General features: G+C 48.7%; 1 protein-coding gene across 3 annotated transcripts in view; it reads right to left on the reverse strand.

The window, feature by feature from the left end:
- Positions 1-6,603: 6,603 nt before the first annotated feature.
- The window catches only part of GCN1 (GCN1 activator of EIF2AK4), a 71,075-nt gene continuing 55,565 nt past the window's right edge, over positions 6,604-22,113 (reverse strand). For all 3 annotated transcript variants that reach the window (XM_058281463.2, XM_071209817.1, XM_071209818.1), the window contains 16 exons: positions 21,126-21,243; positions 20,779-20,994; positions 19,504-19,668; positions 18,064-18,225; positions 17,687-17,779; positions 17,269-17,412; positions 16,906-17,175; positions 16,400-16,513; positions 15,698-15,928; positions 14,001-14,194; positions 13,763-13,877; positions 11,851-11,947; positions 11,282-11,430; positions 10,671-10,778; positions 8,552-8,770; positions 6,604-7,317 (listed from right to left, as the gene is read on the reverse strand). In XM_058281463.2, coding sequence (XP_058137446.1) covers positions 7,192-7,317; positions 8,552-8,770; positions 10,671-10,778; positions 11,282-11,430; positions 11,851-11,947; positions 13,763-13,877; positions 14,001-14,194; positions 15,698-15,928; positions 16,400-16,513; positions 16,906-17,175; positions 17,269-17,412; positions 17,687-17,779; positions 18,064-18,225; positions 19,504-19,668; positions 20,779-20,994; positions 21,126-21,243 — 2,521 coding nt within the window. In that variant the 3' untranslated portion in view covers positions 6,604-7,191. The remainder of the gene's footprint in view (positions 7,318-8,551; positions 8,771-10,670; positions 10,779-11,281; positions 11,431-11,850; positions 11,948-13,762; positions 13,878-14,000; positions 14,195-15,697; positions 15,929-16,399; positions 16,514-16,905; positions 17,176-17,268; positions 17,413-17,686; positions 17,780-18,063; positions 18,226-19,503; positions 19,669-20,778; positions 20,995-21,125; positions 21,244-22,113) is intronic.

Raw genomic sequence — 22,113 nt, forward strand, 5'->3', positions numbered from 1 at the left:
TAAATGTATTTAAAGAAAAAAAGCAGGGAAATAGTATGCAGAGGTTTAAAGGAACAGAAAGATGGTAAAGCCATGGAGGTGCCAGGGATGTATTATTCATTCATTCGAGAAGTCTGGCAGGGAATAGAAGAGAAATAGAATGGTAGTGAGAGCAGCAGGGTCCAAGGAAGCAGAGGTAGAGGATCAGCAGCTAGTGGACAGTAAGGATTGACTATTTGGGGGAGAAGATGGGCTCAGGGCACTTTGGTAAAGAGGAGATCAGGAAGTTAAGGTGTTCCCAGAAGGGGGTGCTAAGAGGCAGAGGGAGGGAGAGACCTCAAGGCTGAGGCCCTGGAGCCAGAGCCAGCAGGGCCCTGGAGGGTAGCAGAGGTCTGTGCAGTGGAGGCCTGGAGGGACCTGTGAGGTCCAGATTCAGATTAGTCAGCAACGTGGATTCCAAAGTTACTAAGTGACAGATGGCAAGGTTGGAAATGCATGCTGCAATTCCACAAGAAGGTAGAGTAAGAATTTAGTAAGTCAGTAAACAGGAATTTAGAAAGGTAAACTAAAAGACAGAAACTTTAAATGAGGAGCCAAGATGGGGCACCATTCAACATGTGGACCCAACAGGGAAGGAATAAAGGAAATCGCATCAGGTCTCTCCCTTTGATGGAACTGGCAAGTGGCCCTTTTCCCATATGTGCATGCCTAATGTCATACCAAGAGATTTGGCAATGGGCCTTGCCCTGCCCTTAAGTAGCCGCCACCGCCCCCCCCCCCCCCAAAATCAGGTGAACATAAGTTTCTTGACATCTGGGACCATGTCTTATTCATCTCTGTATCCTCTGGGACCTAGCCCATGGTAGGTACTCAGTTTCAGTTCAATTAAAGTGAAGCTACATAAGAATTTTAAAAATTGGAACATCAGAAATAATCTAGTTGAGTCTTCTTTTGAGTTTGCTTTCTGTGGGGTGTGGGCCCAATTTGGGGCCTTTTGACTATTACTTATGGGCAACCTCTTACACACACACACACACACACAACCATTAACTTCCAAACCCATCAATAGAATTTTTCTTCCCTCATCTTGTTGATCAGATCAGCAGTTTTCAGTGAATGATCTGGGGACCTGTGGGGCTCCCTATGACTCTTTCAAAGGGTCTGTAAGGTCAAAACATTTTCCTAAGATGATGTTATTTGCCTCTTTCACTCTCATTCCCCTCTGAGTGTATGATGGAGTTCTCCAGGGCCTCCAAGACATGATACTGCAAGAGACTGAGTGCAGAGGCAGATGAGGTAATCCAGACACTAAAGAGACTTGCAAAAATGTAAGCAATGACACCCTTCGCACAAAAATGCTTTTCTTTTTGGAAGAGTTTTGTTATGGTTATGTATGTGAACATATAATTGGCTTATCATTTTTAAATGAATTTGTAAATACTTTTACAGTCTATGTCAATAGGTAAAATACGCATAAGCAAGAGAGCCTTTTGGGCTCCTCAATATTTCAGAGTGTGAAGGGGTCCCGAGGCCAAAACGTTTCAGAAACGCTGGAGTAGATATTGATGCACCTGGCCTCCCACCTCCCTTTTCTAGGGCATCTAAATTTTAATAAGGGGAAAGCAGATTTGGCTCAATGGATAGAGTGTCCACCTACCACATGGGAGGTCCAGGGTTCAAACCCAGGGCCTCCTGGCCCATGTGCTGAGCTGGCCCATGCACAGTGCTGATGTGCACAAGGAGTGCTGTGCCACACAGGGGGGGTCCCCCATGTAGGGGAGCCCCACGCACAAGGAGTGCACCCCGTAAGGAGAGCCACCACGTACAAAAAAAGCGCAGCCTGCCCAGGAGTGGCGCTGCACAACACAGAGCTGACACAGCAAGATGACGCAATGGAAAGAGACACAGATTCCCAGTGCCGCTGACAAAAATGCAAGCGGACACAGATGCACACACAGTGAATGGACACAGAGAGCAGAAAACGGTGGGGGGGTGGGGGAAGAGGAGAGAAAGTAAATAAAAAATCTTTTAAAAAATTTAAAAATAAATTGTAAGAAGGACCTAGTGGGGCTTTTGTTGCCAGCTTCATCACAGGACTAAGAAGGGTGGCCCTGAGGGATTCGCACGGATTCCTGTCCCCGAGACCAGGCTGTCAACTCCCTAGAGAAATCCGTCTCAGAATAGCACCACAGTGACTGGTGTATTCCACGTGGGTACACTCAGGAGAGTCTCACCCAGAAATCCTCCTGCGGTACTAATCCTTGGACCAGTCTTTCCAGTTTCATAAACTTGGTTCGCCAACATCTATCGTTCTGCCTGGGCAGGAGGCCGGGAACTCTCCTAAAAGAACTGAGGGACAGCTCTGAACCACTCAGAGAAATAACTGGGCTCCATCATTTTTGAAAAGTAAAACCCAGTCACTGCAGAGCCACATGCTGAGAACTTGACTAGGTTCTTTCATTAAATTTACCTCCCAAATTATTTTTATAAAATGGCCCTGGGGCTTGGTGACTAGAGAATTAAGAATTACAGTTTGGGTTTTTGTTTTTGTTTTTCCAGTTCTGCTGCCAACTAGCACCATGACTTTAGAGCGTCTCCTTTCTGTCTATACCTCAACTTTACTATTCACCAAATAAGGACAAGGTCCTTCTGACCACACCCCAGAGTGACCTAAAGGTAATCGCACTGACCCGTGCAAATGCTGCAGGGTCTGATTTACACCGTAAATCCTGTTGATGAGCAAGAAGGCTTTCTGTTTTTTTTTGCTTGTTTGTTTTGTTTTGCTTTAGAAAACAAAATAAACTTTTTTTTAAGAAAGATTTTATTTTAAAATCTGATCTTAAATTGGTAGCTTTTCAACTAAGGGCTTAAGAAGTTAACCATACATCTGCAAATTGTGGGTCTAGCAATTAATTTCTGAATGTTAGTGGCCTATACTTTCTTTTTTTTTTAAAAAAGATTTATTTATTTAATTCCCCCCCTCCCCGGGGGGTTGTCTTTTCTCTGTGTCTATTTGCTGCGTCTTGTTTCTTTGTCCGCTTCTCTTGTCGTCAGCAGCACGGGAAGTGTGGGCAGCGCCATTCCTGGGCAGGCTGCACTTTCTTTCGCGCTGGGCGGCTCTCCTTACGGGCGCACTCCTTGCGCGTGGGGCTCCCCTACGCGGGGGACACCCCTGCGTGGCACAGCACTCCTTGCGCACATCAGCACTGCACATGGGCCAGCTCCACACGGGTCAAGGAGGCCCGGGGTTTGAACCGCGGACCTCCCATGTGGTAGACGGACGCCCTAACCACTGGGCCAAGTCCGCTTCCCAAGTGGCCTATATTTTCACACACCTTCTGCAGTGGTAGGGGTCTACTGTTGAGCCTCTTTTCATAAATATGCCTATTTTACTCACATTATTCACATATTGAGAGACTCCTATGTGCCTGGCCCTGGGCAGAGTATATTACCCCATTCAATCTATACAATAGCCCTTGAGATCTGGCCTATTGCAGTACAGATGATGAAACTTGGGCTCAGAGAGGTGAAGGAACATGCTCTAGGTCACACAGCAAATAGTTAAGGCTCAAACCTGACTCGAGTCCACATGGCTCCACTATACCTTGCTATTACAGAACTTTATTTCATTTTTATTTATTTCCACCTCCCTTGTTGTTTGCGCTGTCTACTGTGTCCATTTGCTGTATGCTCTGCTTGTCCTTTCTTTAGGAGGCACCAGGAACCGAATCTGGGACCTCCCATGTTGGAGAGAGGCACTCAATCACTCGAGCCACCTCACCTCCCTGCTTTGTTGTGTCTCTCATTGTTTTTCCACTGTGTCTCCTTGTGTCAGCTTGCTGCATCTGTCCGTTGCACCAGCTTGCTGTCTTGCTCATCTTCTCCAGGAGACACGTGGAACCAAATGCAGTACAGCCCATGTGGTAGGCGGGAGCTCAGTGTCTGAGCCACATCCACTTCCCTATTATAGAACTTTATAGCAGTATCCACATTTCCTTAAAAACATCTTAAAACCTAGACCTTTAAGCTGAACAGGTTCTTCTTTTTCCTTACTGTTCTAATTTAGAAAGGCTTGAAGCAATTTAAGACATATCCATAGATACAAAGAAAAACATTCCTGCCAATTGTGTTTCAAAATCTCATCTCAGTAAAACAGATTGTTTCTTCCCAGCCCTGCACACAGTCTCTCAGTCCTGTAGGTTCCTTGCCCCTTGCCCAAGCTCTTTAGCATCACAGCAGTGGAACCGAGGAAACTTACTTGTAGGGAGGCTTGGTTCCTAGAAGGGATCTGAACCATGTCATCCTATCCCACATTTTAAAATAATCTCGAATGTCTCTGATTCCAGAGGCTCCCAGAGTTAGCTGAAAGGGGTTAGGACTGCTCGGTTTAATTAGACAGTTTTCTGTGGATCAGTTAAAGGCACAACGTTTTGTCATGGATTTTCCAATCATGGAAGAGAAAGATGAGGGAGGCTCCTTTCTGGAGAATTACTGAAAGTCTTAGAGGATGAAAACCTTCAGTCTAGATCTTCTTAAATATTGATATACCCAGAGCCGCTGTGGGGGAGAGGGGAGCGCCCCTGGGCCAGTCGTCTGGAGTGGTTTCATCCATTTACCTACTTGGCTGCACGTGCATTCTCGTGTCCTGTGTGTGCCAGGATGTGCCAGGTCTGGAGGCACCGCTCTACAGACAAATGTTATGTAACTAGCAAGCACAGTGAGGTAGGAGAGAAGCTAAGAGGATGAGCTCTGGAAATAGACCGACACTTATTAGCCACATGAGCCTGGATGAATGACTTCTCTGTGCCTCAGTTTCTTTCTCTGTAAAACGGTAATAAGAGAACCTGCTTCAGAGGACCACTGAGATTAAATGAAATGATGCCTGGTACATTTGACAAATGTCATCTGTCGTAATTACCATCACCCTAAGGGATTGACCCTAAGGGATGACTTTTTAGATATTATATTCCAAACTCCTATTACAGGTGAGAAAACTAATGCAGAGGTTAATTGACTTGTGTAAGGCCAAACAGCTCTACCAACCACCAGGACAAAAAGCTTTTTCATCTCCACTGTGAGGATCCACTTCCTCCAGGGTGCTGGGTCCCAGCTGCTGCTTTCAGGAATGCTGACTCTAGGCTAAAAGGGTCCTGTCTGCTTGCTCCACTGTCTGGTCTGGGACAGCTCTTCATGGCTCCCTTCCTGGAAGCTCACACTCTCCTTCTGGACCCAGAGAATGCAATTCAACATGCTCTGGGAGCCTTTGAGTCATACTCCGTCTGTGAATCAACCTTCATCCATCTATTCTGAACAGAGAGATCTCAGCCTCCTCCAGTTCTGGAACTGGAACCTGGTGTTTTTCCTTTTGCTTAATGAGTGTCTTCCACCTCCAAGTATGTCAGGCTCCCCTCCCAATTTCAAACTGGGGACTGAAAGACAGAGGTGGCTATAAGCATCTAATCGAAGGTTCTTCAGGGAAGGGATAAGACAACCTCAGGGGCTTACCAGAGGTTCCACAGCCCACATACTGGGGGTGGTGGTACAGACTCAACTCAGAACAGAAGCTTCTGAAGCCTCGCCATGGCTAGCTGACTGAGGCGAACGTGTATGCAGACAGCTTGCTGGTCATCTGCCCTAGGCAGCTGGGAGGAGGTAGGTGACAATCTGAAACCCAGAAGCAGGGAAGTTACCATGGCTACCAAAAGCTGGAACCACTGGCTGGTTTAGCTATGGGGACCTGCTCAGCTGACCTCTCAAGGTCCCTTCCAGCCCTGGGATTCTACAATTACAGTTACCTCAAGCCAGCTGAGACCATGTCTGCTCCAAGGAAATAGGGGAGTCCTGTGACACATAAGGCTCAGGCACAGGAAGCAAGGATTTCATCAGAAGTATCTTAGAGGTCACCTTGTCTTATTCATCAGAAGTGTTGAGTCACAAGCCTGCTTTCTACCTCTGTTGCGTTTATTAATAAACAAAGCCTTGCTTTTTTGGGTATAGGATTTTATACCTTTTACAAAGTGAGTTCACTACCACATTTATTTCTCTTCCTACTGCAGCTCTGGCCAGTAATTTTGTTAGAGGTTCACTCTGTATTGTGACCAGGGAAGCAGCCCAGAAAAACTTGCGTCACTGTACTCAGGGGGTGTGCTCCACCATTCAGGACGCCCATGTCACGAGCCTTCTAAGAATCTGGAGGAAGGAAGTCACTCATAAAGGAGGCAGATGCTGAACTGCAACTTTGGTTTCCTCTTGCAAGTCCTTTGATTATAGGAATGTGGTTCTTTGTTACTCCACAGAGGAGCTGGATTTTGCTTTAAAACTTGCTACCAGAAGCTCCCTACCTTTCTGAGTCAGGATAGAGCAGGCAGTGACTAATTCAAGCACTACATTCTCCACACCAGATGAGAGCATAGGCCTGGATGCACCTCTCTTGAGACCTAACCTCCAGACAGAGAAGTCTGTAGGATTTTACATGACTTAAGAGAGCATGGGACAGATGCCCAAGAAATCAGAGTTCTGCTAATACTTACTGAGAGTTGCCAACCTTTCCTTATTCCTGATGCAGGAAGCTTCATGTTTAATGAATGTTTGGAGATTTCGAAAAAATATCTGCTTATGTCAAGATGAAATCAAAGCCTTTATTAAACATTCCTCTTTCGAACAGCCTGCATTTAAACCCATGCTCCTCCCCAGACTCGTGAACTGCCGGGGCTGTGAGAATATTGTTTTCATCTGACGGGGACAGATCCCACCAGGCAGCACAAGTGTGAAAAGCCAAGCCAAGCCACACCCCACTGGGTGCACCTCCCCAGTCCTGTCCCCTACTCAGGATCTAGGCAAAAGGTTGGTACTGCCAGCTCTTGAACCGAAGCTCAAGCACAGAAGAGGAACCAGAAGTCTGAGCCTACTTGTTCCAGCCTGAGCCCCACTAAGCTGGGTGATCAGCTCTTTGGCCACCATTTGGTAAGGCTTGCACATGTGCTTTTTCTTCTCTTCTCCAAAGAAAAGGTAAGAGATGGAGGAGGCAATTTTCAGTTGTATATCAGTTTGAGTTAAGGCTTTGGCTGTGGTCTGTTCATATATTAAAATACTTTCTGGGAATGCCATCTCCTCAGCTCCCCATCAGAACAAACATATTTTCAAAAATGAAAACACTGAACAAAGATGTGGAGCCAAAACGCTGGCAGAGCTCGGTGGGCAGGGCCAGGCCCATCACGTCAGGATGGTGTCATCCACCTGTTCCACGGAGTCAGCCTGGCTGGCCAGTTTCTTCAGGGATCTTCGGTGGCACTCATTCAGCACCTCCAAACTGGCCACATCCAGGATCTTGGAGAGAGACTGTGGGGAAAGGTGGAAAAAAGATGGCAGTTAGAAAATAGGGTTTCAGATTTCTCCGATCAAAAAATGAGTGTTTACTCAGAACTAGAGGCACAGAGGTGGAATTTGGCAAAATGAGGGAATCAGGTCCAGGGAAAGCTATGAAAAATCTTCGTCATGCTTCTCACAGGGTAAAGTGTTGGTGGTTATACTTTTCAGGGGCTTAGGGCTACTAGGGGATAGGGGGCCGAGTGGACAGGGCTCTGGGCTTCAACGGGACAGCTCTACATGGATCTATTTGGCATGTATTGTTCCCACATGAGATTTTACTTGAAGAAAGGGCTCTGCTGCTGGAAGGAGTTTGAAAATCACAGGAGCAGAGGAATATGTGTTTTCAGATAGTAGGCCAGGCACCTGAATCACCATCTGCTTTTCCGAACCACCACATATGTGATGGTAGAGAGGGCTCTGACGCCTAAACGTTGCCGTACCAAAGAAGAACTGCAAAATGAATGCCCAGAGCAAACACAGAGACAGAAGGTAGAGTGCAGGTTACCAGGGAAGTGGGGAAAGGGGAGGTGAATGGAGAGTTCACACAAAATGGGTGCAGGATTTTTGTGTGGGATGATGAGAAAATTCTGGTAATGGATGGTGGTGAGAGGAATACAACATTGTAAATGTGATGAATCCCACTGAATTGTATGCTTGGGAGTGGTTGAGATGGGAAAGTGTATTTGTATAAACAACTAAAGAGACAATGACAACTGCGATAAAAGATCTGGGTAAGAGCTAGGAAAGGAGGGGGAAAGGCTCAAAGGGACATTATTGGGACATATGGAAAAAACTGGAATATATACCGAAAGCTTTTTATCAGTGTTAAAATTCTCGATTTCAATAACTCTACTTAAGGCGGTAATATAAGTGAATATCCTTGTTCTTAGGAAATGTACACAGAAGTATAATGTGTTCAAGGAACATGATGTATAAAACCTATTCTCAAGTGTTTAGAAAACAAATAGATAAAAGGATTGACAAACTGACAGATGATGGATAAAATTATATAAGAGGTGGCAAAATGTGAAAAGTTGGTAAATCTGGGGATCTGGGTACAGGGTATGCTAGAGTTCTGTGTATTGGTTTTATATGATTTCGCAATGGTCCTGTAAGTTTTAAATTATTTCAAGGTTAAAAGTTTAAGAAAAGAAAAATATGCATGCATGCCCTGGGGGGAAGCATTCCTGTCCCAGGCTCCCACCTGAAACACCTCTTCGCCCTGCCTCATCTTGAGGAGACTGACAATCGCCTGGTCGCTGTAGGCCCTGACAACGGTATTTTTATCCTTGGTGTTGTCAAGAAGTGCTTTCAGAACAGGCTTGATGGCCTGAGGGTCCAGGGGAGGCAGTGGGTCCTTGTTTGCCCACCAGATCATCTTCTCAGCCACCAGCCGGATGTCACTGGATGGGTTCTGCAGACACTGCAGAGGAACACAGACAGGCTTTCGGTCAGGCACACCCAGCCTGTTTCTCAAAGAAGCTCCCTTCTGACCCGCTCCCCTCCCATGGGAGGGCAACCAGGCATGGACGGGCCCCTGTGGAAGGCAACCAGGCATGGACCGGCCCATCTACCTCTCCCATCATATCTCGTGCCACTCGCCCACATGGGGTTTTCACTTCCTCAAATGTGGCACTCTTTCCTGCCTTGGGCCCTCTGCACGGGCTGGTCCCACTGTCTGGGATGCACTTGCCCCTGGATCTTCGCTTGGCTGGTTCCTTCTCAACCTTCAGGTCTCAGCTCCAACGTCATCTTTTCAGAGCTTCCCCTGACATCTATAGTATAGTACGGCCCTCCCTGTGGGGTTTGTGTGTTTCCAGCCCAGAGATTTTGTCTACCTTGTTCATCTCTGCAACTTCACACAGTCAGTCCTCAGCCAATCGATGTGGACAAGCAATCACATGCAGGGTGATGGGTCTCACACTAATTGGGGCACCTCTAAGGTCTCAGGAGGGCCCTGGGTGTCTGCAGGGTAGAGCAACCACCCTTTGGAATCTCACTACTCAAGCAAGGCCCAAGAACTGACAGCGGCACCGACATCACTGGGAAGCTACTTAAAAAGGCAGAGTAGTCTCAAGCCTGGTCCCACCTCACTAAAATGCATATTCTGCTTTGAATGTGCATTCATTTTGAGAAGCCTGCCTTGTTACAGCAGGGGTCCATCAGATCCCCCAGCCTTCCCATTAGGGCCTTACACCCAACAAAACAGCACGCTAATACTGGGTTGAATAGTGTTCCCCTCCCCCAACCCACGTCCACCCAGAACCTGTGAGTATGCCCTTATCTGGAAGTAGGGTCTTTGCAGATGTAATCAAGTCAAGAGGTGGTCATACTGGATTTGGGCAAGCCCTAAATCCGATGACTGCTGTCCCTGTAAGAGGAAATCTGGACATGGAGATAGAGTTGCAAGGGAGAAAACAGCTGTGTAAAGATGAAGGCAGAGATCAGAGAGCTGCTGCACAAGCCAAGGAACGCCTGGGCCCCCGGAAGCCAGGAGGAGGCAAGGAAGGATTCTCCCCTAGTGCCCTCAGAGGCACCATGGCCCTGCTGACACCTTGGTTTCAGACTTCTAGCCTCCAGAACTGGGAAATAATAAATTTCTGTGGTTTTAGGCCACCCAGTTTGTGGTAATTTGTTGTAACATCCCCAGGAAATTAATACACCAACTAAAGAAGAGAGGCAGGAAGAGAAAATTTATTAAGATTTGAACTGGGAGTGGATGTGGCGCAAGTGGGTGGGTACCTGCCTCCTACATGGGAGGTCCCAGGTTTGGTTCCTGGTGCCTCCTAAAGACAAACAAACAACAAGTGGACAATGAGCAAAGACAATGAGCAGACAAGCCAAAAAAACAACAGAGAACAGAGTAGCTGAAGCAGCTGAGTGCCCACCTCCCACATGGTTCAGTTCCCAGTGCCTCCTAAAGAAAAAACAGACAACGAGCAAAAAAACAGGGAGTAGACAATGCGCAAACAGACAAGGAGCCATTGGGTGGGGGGGTAAAAAAAAAAAAATTGAACCCAGATATGTCCTTAATTTAACACCACCAGGATGCCTAAAAAGAAAGACATTATGTAACGGTTTCTAACTTGGTGTGGGGTCAGAGGTCTCTTTGAGAATCTGATAAAATGTTGGGCACACTTCCAGAGAAAAATAGACACAGAAACATTTTGCATTCCACTTCCAAGGGTTCAGAGATCTCCTGAGGCTATCTGTGGAGAACTGGAGTAAGTCCAGTCTCAGGACCCATTTCTGGTATCCTCCGGTCAGGGGCCCTTCTCACCACCCGGGTTTGGTGGGTCAAACAAAGGCCTTGCCCCACGCACCTTAATGAACAGGCTGGAGAGTCTGGCTGGCAACTGTCCTCCTCCTGTCTCGATGTGATATTTCATCAGAAAGCCCATGCCCCGAACCCCACTCACTGCAATGGGGATCTGTGGAGAAAGAGAAGGATGAAACCACGGAAGAGCTGGACAGGACAGCAACCTGCTTCTTCCTTGGAGAGGTGGGGCCAGGCAAAATCCTGCTCCCCAGGAATCTCCCTGTCTTACCTCCTCCCCACAGACTTATCCTTTATTCCTTCATGCAAAGACTCTGCAACAGCTCTCCTGTTTACACAGGCTGCCCCAGCTGTTAGGCAGATGAACAAATTCTGAGTGACTAATCCCAAGAACAGGGATCAGAGACTTTCTGACCTAAAAGGGACATCCAGATCATCCCACCCAAACTGCCCATTGGTTAGTTGATGAAACTGGGACCTAGGGAGATGAAGAGCTTGTCCAAGGTCACAGCAAGTTACTGGCTAAGGTAAAATTCAAAGCTAGGCCTGTTAACATCCAGTCTAGAGTTTTCCCAGTGCTGGGTCAGCAGAGGCTATAGCCCTGGGATTTTAGCAAGGGGGAAGAAGAGGGCTGGCCTGGCTGCCCAAAACCCTTACCCTGTCTGCTGTGGCATTGCTGAGGATCATTTCCTGAACGTCACTGCTGTATCTGCCCACACAGAGTCTGCCAGGAGCCACATTCACAGCCACGGACAGTGCCAGGCTCCGCCCATGCCGAACCATCCAGTCAATGCCGGACACATCCGCTGAGTGGAAGGACACAGGTGGGGTTAAGTCACACTTTAACACATGCCCCACCACCTGTGAAGTTCAAGGGCTTCCCCAACTCTGAGACCAGGTGGACGGGGAGCTCGGAGGAAACCCTGGCCACACAGTACTGAGACTTCCCCTTCTACGTTGCCAGAAGTTTCCCCAAAGTATCATATTAAGGAGCAGTCTCTCACAAACCGCCTCAGATTTACAGTTGTGTTCTCTGAGCAGAGACGCCAGGGCTACAGGACCAGTGAATACTCCATTTTGTTTTGAACAGCTGGCTTCTCAAGGAGGAGCACTCCAGACACTAAACGGCCCTCGGAGGAGATGGGGAGACCGGTGCCCATGGCATCGCCCCCACAGCTAAGAGGGCCCAAGTTCCCGAAGGGGAACTCTCCAGTGCAGAGACCTACCCAGCAGGCACTGCTGAAGAACAGTGCTGAGCTCCTCGTCAGTCAAAAAGGCACACAGCTCCCCCAGGCACCCGGCCGAGGAGATCCGGGTGTTGTCCTGAAGGAGCAGAGAAGGGAGTAAAGAGGCCTGTAAGCAACAACACCAACTCCAAGGGACCCAGGGCAAGCAACTATGGGGCCCAGGATGGAGGGGCAGAGAAAAAGGGGTGGAACAAATCAATTGAGGAACTTCATTCCCTACACTGTGTGCTCATGTTCCCAGGGCCAGAATGGGACTGCCAGACACTGAAACTGCCTCTTAGTGTAGAGTTAAAAATTACACACCCAGCACTTAATTATAGAAAACTCCAGTGTGCACATATGGTAATCATCATCCTGACAGTAATAATAACTGTATTTGCATTGCACCTTTCTTTGGAGGAAGTTTAAATGCTTTCTGTTTGTTACCTCGATTATCATCCACAGCCCTGTGAGGGAGGGGGGATCCAGCTGGAAAAGGCCCCAGACCAGAGGGGCAGCAACCTGCCCATGGTCCCCCCAGGAGACCAGCTACAAATGAGCCCTCTAAGCTCCTTCCCCCCAATAAATCTTGGGTCCAGAATGACTCCCTGTTATTTCTTAACTCTGTTGGTGTCCCACCGCCACCTAAACTGTTCTGGTTTGTCCTGGGAAGTCAGATCAAAGCCATGCATTGACCGCCACCACCCCCCCACCACTAAAAAAAAAAAAACAAAGGACATAGTGACCTCTGGGGAAGCTGACGCCAGCTGGCACTCTGGATCAATCTCTTCAATCCAAGTGGAAGTTCAGAGGCAAGGGGAAGATGGACTGCCAGCAGCTTGGGTCTCTGAGCTCTAAGCAGAACCCAGGTGCTAAACAAGGCTAAAGCTGGCTCTCTCTGACACCCACTCTCTCCGACTGGATCTATTTTAAGCTCCAGTGTGGTGAAATGCAAATGTGTTTAATCCTAACTTTTGCTGGTACTGTGCATGACCCTGTGACCAAAAGAAGCTAGATGTACATCTCTACACGCTGAGAAGGCCCAAGGCATGGCAGGGAGCAAGGGCTTGGGGAGGAGGAGCAGACTTGTAGAATCACGCCAAGTGCGGCAGCAACAAGGCAGGCCTGTGTGGGTGCACCCAAGTGCAAGGCCACAAAGAACCCAAAGCACTCCCTCCAGAGATCAACCCTGCAAAAGTAAATTAGGTCACCACAACAGAAGGCTGTCTGTGAGAGAGGAAAGAGAAAATTCTTATTCCCAGATTCAAGCCCTACTGAACCTGCCTCAGTGCTAGGCAGCCAGTGGATACTTACCAAGACTTCCCGATTGGGTAAGGCAGGGCTGCGAGGGTGCAACTGGACACGAGCAGCAGCCACAGGGCCCACAGGCCTGTTTCCATTCTACCACCTGATAGTTGGTGGCCCCAGGCAAGGCACACCCTCTAAGCCAGTGCACAGACCTCCCACCTGGAGGGGCACTTGAGACGCCACGTTTCCTGAGGTCCGTGTCTAGGCCTCATTTACCTCCGGGCTAGTCCCAGAAAGGCTCAGCAAGGGTTTCCAAAGCAAAATAAAACAATCTTTTCATTTTATGAATGGTGAAAATGAGGGACAGAGACAGAAAGTGACCTAAGATCAGAGATCACAATTAGTGAGAACCTGGGATTCTACAAGTCTTCCTTTCCTTATCTATAAAGGAAAATAATCAGTATTGGTAATATCCACCCTGTCTCCCTGACAACCTGAGGAAAAGCCTGGCAAGCCATAAAGAGGAATACAATTGTCAGAAAGTATTATTACTATCCATTTGGCAGTTACACCAAGTTGCTCCAACACAAAGCAGAGATACAACCAGGAAAGGAGAAGGGAAACAAGCCAAACCCACCAGCCCTGCCAATCACCTGCACCATACCTCGTCATGTCCCAGCATGCTCAGCAGGAGCAAGACAATATTTTTCCGGATGACTGCATCCACTTTGGCCCCAGCTCCCTGAATCACAAACCTCAGGGCCTGCAGCATGGTGTCCCTAGAGAACCAAAGCACCCAACATAAAACCCTGGCTCTCCTTCACCACTGACCTGCCCACCTGCACAGGCAGCTACCTGGTTCCCGCGTGGCCACAGCCCTTCCTTCCCAGTCCCTCCCTCACCTGATGCCTGGGTCCTCCATGACGCGGATTCCATTCAGCAGTTCAGTGAAGAGTGGATCCACCTTGATGTGGATGGAAATCAGTTTTCCCAGGGCATCAGCAGCCTTCAGGCGCACACCCCGGTTGGAGTCCTGCAGGGCTTTGGTGAAAGTGGTCTGCAACTGGGGCAGGAAGGGCTTCAGGGCAATCCCAACCTGCAGGAGAAACCCACAACCAAATAACATAGCTGTGGTGGAGCCTGAGGCCACAAGGTACTGTAGAACAAAAACAGCAATCACAGACACCATGAGCTAACCCAGCACTCCAGATAGGCAGGGAATGCACACCCCATGAGAGAAGAGCCAAGCACAAAACAGGCTCCACCTGGCCTCCTCATCCACTTTCAGCATCCTTCAGGGCCCTGGGAGGAGGCAGTGGAGGTAGCGATCATCCAAGGAGTGGTCTTGCAGCCTTGGCTATCTTGGGGCTTGGTTTAGCGGAGACCTGTCCATGTGAACAAGTGCTTGGAAAACCTCCCTCTCCGAATCCCTTAAAGAGCAGAGCAGACAGACAACTGCAGGCAATGGTGAGGCACAGTTCCAGTGCCAAGTAAGGGAAATGAACTAGATGGGTAACAGCAGGTACCGTCCACTGAGCACTTTAGACATGGGCGAACAATCCTATAAGATGAGCAACCTCACGACTTCCTCTCTGCACACATGTGCACCCATCTAATTAAAACTGCAGTTGAACTAATCGCTCCATATAGAAAAAGACACACTTTTCATAAAATACAGATGGGCCCAAGACTAGAGATTCACTCATTTAGTGGAAAATCAAAGCCAATTAAGGTCTGGAAGAATCAGAGTTCATTTGGCTGCAGGCCAAGCGTGAAGTTGGTCAATCAGAGGTGGAACCATCCACCCATGGGTGACATCTGACTCACGGCCTATAGGACAAATGCCGTAAGATAAGGGCACCATTTGTGCCTAGAGGTACACAAACACCATGGAAAAGAACAGCACAGAATGCAAGGTGAAGATGATGCCTGACTGAAAAGAAGACTCCATTTTCTACAAAATGAGATTGATGCAACTCTGTTTTCTAGCTGGGAAGCTGCTCCCCACACCCACCTCTCAAAACAAAAAAATCTATAGATTTTAACACTGCTCTGGCCTCCAAACTTCATGTAAGAAATTAGGTGTTTTTTGTTTTTTTTCTAACAATTGATTTTGGTGCTCTTTATGCTTTTTTAATCTAAAGGGCTTATTTACTGCCCCATAAAACAGTAGCTCCTTGCAACTGCTTAAGACATTGTACCTTTGCTTCTTCCTCTTTTGGCAAAAACTGAAGTTGAAAATTTCAGGCACTCTCAGACTTTGTTTTTATTTTCTCATCAGATTCTTTCATCTCACTTGCGTGGCCATAATAGAGAACTGCGGCCTATTTCGCTAGGCTCAGAGGGTATGCAGTTTCCCCAAGGTCATTCAGCCCCACAGCTATTAAGTGGAAGACCCTGGACTTAAGCCCTGGTATAGTATGAGTCTAGAGTCTGAGCTCTTCACCATTCTGCTGTACCCTTTCCCTATAATGAGGCTGTCACGCTACAGTTACCTGACACCCTCTGCTGGTCTCTTGTAGGCAGATCTGTTCTCCACGATCCAAAAATGGACCAAGAAAACAAACTCGGCTGCTTTCCCTCTCTTTTAGTCACTCACCTTGGCCAGCAAGAGGCTGAGCGTCTCGAGCAGCGCCGCCTTCACGTTCCAGCTGAACCGGTCTCCCAGGATGCGAATGAGAGGGCCGGTGATGCTGACCACAGAGGGCCGCAGGGCGTCAGCTGAGGTCAGGCGGATCACCAAGCCCAAGGCTTTGGCAGCTTCCTCTTTCTGTTCTGGGCTGCCGGTCAGGACTCCCTCCCGCAGTACTGGAAGGATGGAAGTGACTCCCTGACGAGAGAATCATACCTGAGAGTCCAATTTCAAAAATACCAGACCCAGGCACTCACCACGGCACTCCTGTCAGTCATGATTCCCTCAGCTCCCTGGGAGAGCCACTCAGGCTGACAGGACCACAGCCTAAGAGGGTGCTGTGCCTGGAAAAGAGACCTGTCTTGGCTTGACAGTGACAAGAACTGCAAGTAACGGAAGACAAGAGCTCCTTCCTATATTACAACAGGCCTGTCACACACAGGTGACACGCGCCAGCCATGTGACCCACTTGCTCTAGCCGGGGTGGCTTAAACCAAAGGAGCATGACCCTGTCCCCATCTGGCCACCCTTGGAAGAAACAGGCTATCAGTGGAGGAGCTGCACAGCACTCAGTATGACGCCAGCTGCCGCATCCCAGACCTGTGACTGGGGTAAAGGTAGAGGAAGGCCGCCCGCCCACACTGCCCTTGCTGAGAGGCCCTGACTTACCTTCTTTGGGAGGCAAAATCCTGGCACATGCTCGCCTTTGCTCTCATTCCCTATGAGCCGGATTTCTTTGTGCAGTTCTTCAATTAGTGCCAGCTGGTTGCCAGCATCCAGCTTCTGTGGGAATCCGGGAAAAGCAGAGAGAATGTCAGTGTACTAAGAACAGCCCTCTGAAAACTGCTCCAAAATAATAAAGGCAGCGGGGAGGGGCACAGGGACACGTAAGACTGGTCACAGTTGATAAATGTCGAGGCTGGGCAATGGGTACATGGGGGATTTTTATAAGAGTAGACTTATAAGTATTCAGATTTTTCTATAATCTAAAGTTGCTTTTCTTTACAGCTAGCAAACAGTTTATTACTAGACTTTATTAATTCAAGAAAATCACTTCTTAATTTCCTAAGCACACCTTATATCCAGCAGTTGACAGAAAGGCTGAATGTGGGGTTTCTGATCAGCGGGGAGTCTGCCAGCGGGTGCAGGAGCTCGTGGGGTCAGCTGCCCCTCACCTTGGTGATGGCATGGAGGGCATCCCAACTCTCCTCCAGAACCACAGGGCTGGAGTCGTTGAAGAGGCGGAGCAGGCCAGAGACCAGGCTCCGCAGGTGGCTGGTGTAGTCTGCCTTGGAGCGGGAACAGTAGATGTTAAGGATGATGGCAGCGGCCTGCCTCATGCCCACCTCTGGGCTGCGGGTGGCTTCCAGCAGATCCTCGATGATGATCCGGTGCCCCGTGTCGTCGTCCACTGAGAGGATCACAGCCTGGCAGTTGGCCATCTCCTAAAAATCACAGAAGACATATGCGCTGAGTCTGTACCCTCCAGGGGCAGGGCAGGATGACTGCTAGAAAGCAGAGATGGCCATGCCCCTCACCAGCTGCTCATCTGGGGTCCCAAGCTTCTCCTTTAGGGCCACCATGACTGCTGGGAGGATCACTCCAAGGTGACGGGTCAGGGCATCACCCGCCACAGATGAGAGGAAAGCCAGCACTCGGGTATTGACAGGTGGAGTTGTCAGCTGTGAAATGATGGATATGATAACATCAATGCAATGAATACGGAGTACGTCATCTATGCCAGGCACTGCACTAGGCTCTGGAAACAGAAGGTGAGCAAGAGACACCACCTCCACTGCCTTGGAGCGTCTGCCCCCAAATAGCTAAGAATGGGATTTCCTGCCTGCTCTGCACTCCATCGCCTGCCTCTAGAACTGGTCTTCATAGCAGGCCTAGGACTGACCCCATGGCTATGAATTCTGAGCTAGGGAGTGTTTGCCATGCACTGGGGTTTACCTTGGGCACAAGGTAGGGCAGCACCACCCGACTCTTGATGGCCATAACTTGCTTCAGACCGTCCAAGGCATATTCTGACACCTCCTCATCTTCCTGCAGAGGCAAGGGAACAGCCCTGAGGAGCTGGCTCCTGTCCAAATCCTTGCAATCTGAACCTGCTACTGCCAACTTCCTTCTCCATTTTCCTCCCTCCCTCCCAGAGCACCCATATTTACTTACCTTCGAAGGAGAAGCACAAAGCCAAATCTGCTCTTGCTGCACCCACTCCCTCAGGAGGGCCCACATTCCGACTGCCTTGGCAGACTAATCCCCCCCACATTTTGCTTCTCCAAAGCCAGTAAAAGCCAAACTGGTAGGTGTGTGGCAGATCCACTCACAAGCTGCTTCAGTAAAAATGGGAGAATGTCCTCCAGAGCCTGGTGGCCGATGGTGGAGTGCAGCTGCTCGAAGGTCTTGGCCGCCGCCTCTCTGACCTCCTCCAGGGGGTCACACAAAGCCTTCCTTGCCGTGGGCACAAGGGACTCAGAAAAATACAGCACCTGTGACAGCAAAGCACAGCTGTACCAGATGCAGAAAAGGCCAGGAAGGAGCAGATGAGGGAACACGGGTGAGGGAAAGGCAGCCGAGCAACCCATGATGCCCTGGCCTTGACCCTTTCTCAAAAACTTAACTCTTTACATGTGAAAAAGTTTTAATATTAAAAAGCAGAAAGAATATGCAATGCACCCCTAGTGTATGCATAGTTATTGGCCTGATTTTTGGGTGAATTCTCCTAATTCTCCCCATCTCCTATAAGAAGTTCAAACTCCTTCACGCAGCAAGACCCTTCCGGCCTCCAGTCTCCCTGGCCTCTTTCTTTTGCTTACCCTTTTGGGAAACTCCAAGTCCTTCTGCAAGTCTCAGCTCAAATACTTCCTCCTCTGTGAAGTCTTCAGGTCTACAATGAGGCCAACAGGGGCACTATTCCCTTTATAACTAACTCCATCAAAGCAAAGCTCTCTCTCAATTCTGATGACTGGCTGATGTGTCGACCACTAGACTGCGGGTACTGTGCAGGGAAGTCCCAGCCTTTGGCGGATCCAGTAACTATTCAATGAACCACAACTCTCTTTGCCAAGTGCAAATATAAAAACCAAACATAATGCATTTATGAATAAACACATGAGGAGAGGGATCCAGGAAATCATACAAGGATGCTCAGACTAAGCAATTTGTCAAGTGCTTACATGCCTAACTGGCCATCAGTGCTTTCGTCCAACTGAGCAACTATGCTTTCTCAAGCTACCTCCCAGGAATGTTTTGAGGATCAGTTACCATAGAAAGTAAGGGAGTATAAAGTACTCCAAAAGCCCTTGACTATGGCTACTATGGAAACGGTATTACTGTTAGAGACAATACATTTCCACCCACTGGGGACTTAACGCTCATCTGCTCCACTCCTTCTAAGAATGAATCCGCTCCCTTCCTGCCCTCTGCCACTAGCATACGCTCTCCTTCCCTGGGGAAAAGGTACTGCATATTTCATTACACCCATGAGGTGACGTGGCGGGCACTGATCTGGAGCAACCTCAGGAATGGTGAGAGAAGGATAAGCTCCATGGCCTCCATATCACTTATTTCTCAGCCTGTGAAGCTGGCAGGAAAGCTGAGCGGCAGGACAGTGAAGGCCCTGCAGGGTCCAGCCAGCACCCTGCGGCTCACAGGGCCCCCCGGAGGGCAGGCGGAGTCTCTGGGTGGGAAGCGTCTCTGGAAACCAGCCCCCATCCGTGAGTCAGGTCACCCGCGGGTGAGGTCCGTGGACCCGCCCAGGCACTCACGGCGTCCCGGCTGGTGGACTTCATGATCTCGCTCAGCCCGATGCACACTCCCTGCCTCTCATCGCTCTTCTGAGACCTCAGGCCTTCCTCAAGGATGGGGATGATCTCGGGTAGGATTTTTTCTCCTAGCTTCCGGACGAGGTCTCCCAATGTCCTCGCCGCAATCTGTCAGCAGAGATCCAATCAGGATATCAAGTTCTTGCACATCCCAAGGCACCCAAAAGACAAGTCCAGAATGAGGGACCCTGGAGCCTCCTGGACTAACTTAACTTCCCCAAGTGCTCTCAGCCCCAAGAGATCCCAGGCGTTTGCAAAACACTACAGAATAAAACTACCTCTGTTTCCCAAATATTAAAACAAGAGCTGGCCCCTGATATAGGAATGTGAAATCCCATATACAGCACAGTCAAGAACCAATATCCCTGGGATTAAAACTGCAGCCTCGAAGAAACTTAACCCTGTGCTCAAGGGGAGCTTGAACTGGGAGCAAACACTCTACGGGAAAAAAAACCACCTCCTTTCTGAGGCCTCAAGCAAACCCTCCTTCAGAGCCAAATACACAATTTGCTTGCCAGGAATAAGGACTGGAAGTGGGCCAAAGGGGACTGGATGAGCGATAAGCAATCCAGGCTGGGTGCCTACTCCCAACCACTGAGCACCTGCTCCGGCCCGGTGCCTCAGCCTTCCCTCATACCTGCCTGCTTTGCCTGCTTCTCCTGCTTCCACGCTTCAGCCACACAAGCTTTACTGAGCCTCCCACGTTTACCACATCCCCACCCACCACAGGCCTTTGCCCGTCTCGTTTGAATCTAAAGCCCTGTTCCTGCTGTCTGGAGCACTCTTTTACCACATCTTCACTGGGTTAATGCTCACTCCTCTTTCATCTTCAACTACCATTTCTTCAGAGAAGCCTTCCTTGACTCCCCTAGCTAGGTCAAATGCCCCCATTACAAGCACGTGGGGGGCCCTGGAGTGCTTGGCACAGTTCTCCTTTACATCTGTTTATGTGATTATTTGGTTAATGTCCATCTCCACCACCGGGGTAGAGCTCCACAAGAGTAAGGAGTGGGGCTGCTTTTGTTCTCCAAAATACAAACGTGGGTCCGCCTTAGTACACACTAGAAGCTTAATAAATATTAGTTGAATGAATCAGTAAACAAATATGTGGTCCCTCCCCGTCAGCTTCCCTGAACGACCACCTCCCAATCTCTGCAAACCCAGCTTTCTAGACTCTGTTGGGAGACACCAGGGGCTCCTAGCTCAGAAGCAATTTACTGTTCTCTTATCTGCACATGTGCTGGCCAGGAACCCCAGCAGGAGGCCAAAGAGAGTGGGCAGAATCTCGCGCAAGGTGCGGGGGGTGTTGGAGACCACGATCTTCCAGACGTGCAGGGATGCCTGCCGCACGACCAGCTGGGTGTCTGAGCGGCCCATGTACAGCCCTGCCAGCACCCGGTTCCGCCGATCTACCCCCAGGGCGGTGATGATTGCCTGCAGCCAGCAAAGGCAAGAGGGAACAGAAAAGACAGGGTGGTGAAGCCTCCGCAGCATGAGTGCCAGGGCGAGCTGGCCCAGAGTAACCATCCAGCAGGAGAGAAAGAGAGTCCGCCCAAGGCACGCACCTTGTTGGACTGGGCCGTTCCAAAGTTGTCGTCTTCCGAGGCAGTTTCTGTGGTCATTTTCCCGGTGACTCCTGAGATGTGGAACAGGAGATCCCCAAGGAGCTGAACAGAGCTGAACCTGAGAAGAACATCAAGAACAGAGTCACAAAGGCTCACTGAGAGCCTCATACACAACCAAGCACGACAGAAGTAACAGACCAGAAAGACATGCACCCAAAATGTTAATGGTGGTTCTCCTGGAATGTGAGCAGAGTTACAGGCAATTCTCGTTTCTTCACACTTTCCTACATGTTTTCCAAGTTTCCTACTAATGGCCCTGCATTACTTTTATAATGGAAAAGAATAAACATTTTTTAAAAAGATCAGATGATCAAATCACAGTGATTCTGTCTACTTTTCTGTATGTGTGAAAAGGTCTATAATAGAAGTTACTAGCAACAGAGAACAAAAGGGAAGATGAACAGGAAACCAAGAATATTGATCATCAGAAGTTTAGAAACCAGGTGAGGCCTAGCAGAATAAACCATTTCTCATCAAACTCACTTAGGCTTCTTGTTTTCAATGATTATAAAAATAATAGTCACACTCAAACTGAAAATTGAAGCAATACTGAAAAATACAAGGAGTTTATATTTAAACTCTTATGATCTGGTGACACCCTTGTCCACAGCTCTCTCTTCACACCCCACACCATGTGGGAAATGGCCTATACGGCACGTGCTGCACCTCAGCCTGCACAGCCATCAACAACAGGGCGAGGAACTCTGTCAGCTAACAAGAATCCTAAACTTTTTTTTGTAATGGTTAAATAAAAGTCTACTGTATAGATATGCTATGATTTTTTTAAAAACCAACTCCAGTTTTTCAAGTGATAAACAATTCTGCAATAAACATCCTTTATATTAAGCATTCGACCAAACAGATCTTTGGAATAAATTCCTAGAAGTGGAAATTCCAGGGAAGCGGACGTGGCTCAACTGATAGAGTG

Source organism: Dasypus novemcinctus, chromosome 19, assembly GCF_030445035.2.
Source record: "Dasypus novemcinctus isolate mDasNov1 chromosome 19, mDasNov1.1.hap2, whole genome shotgun sequence".
NCBI lineage: Eukaryota > Metazoa > Chordata > Mammalia > Cingulata > Dasypodidae > Dasypus > Dasypus novemcinctus.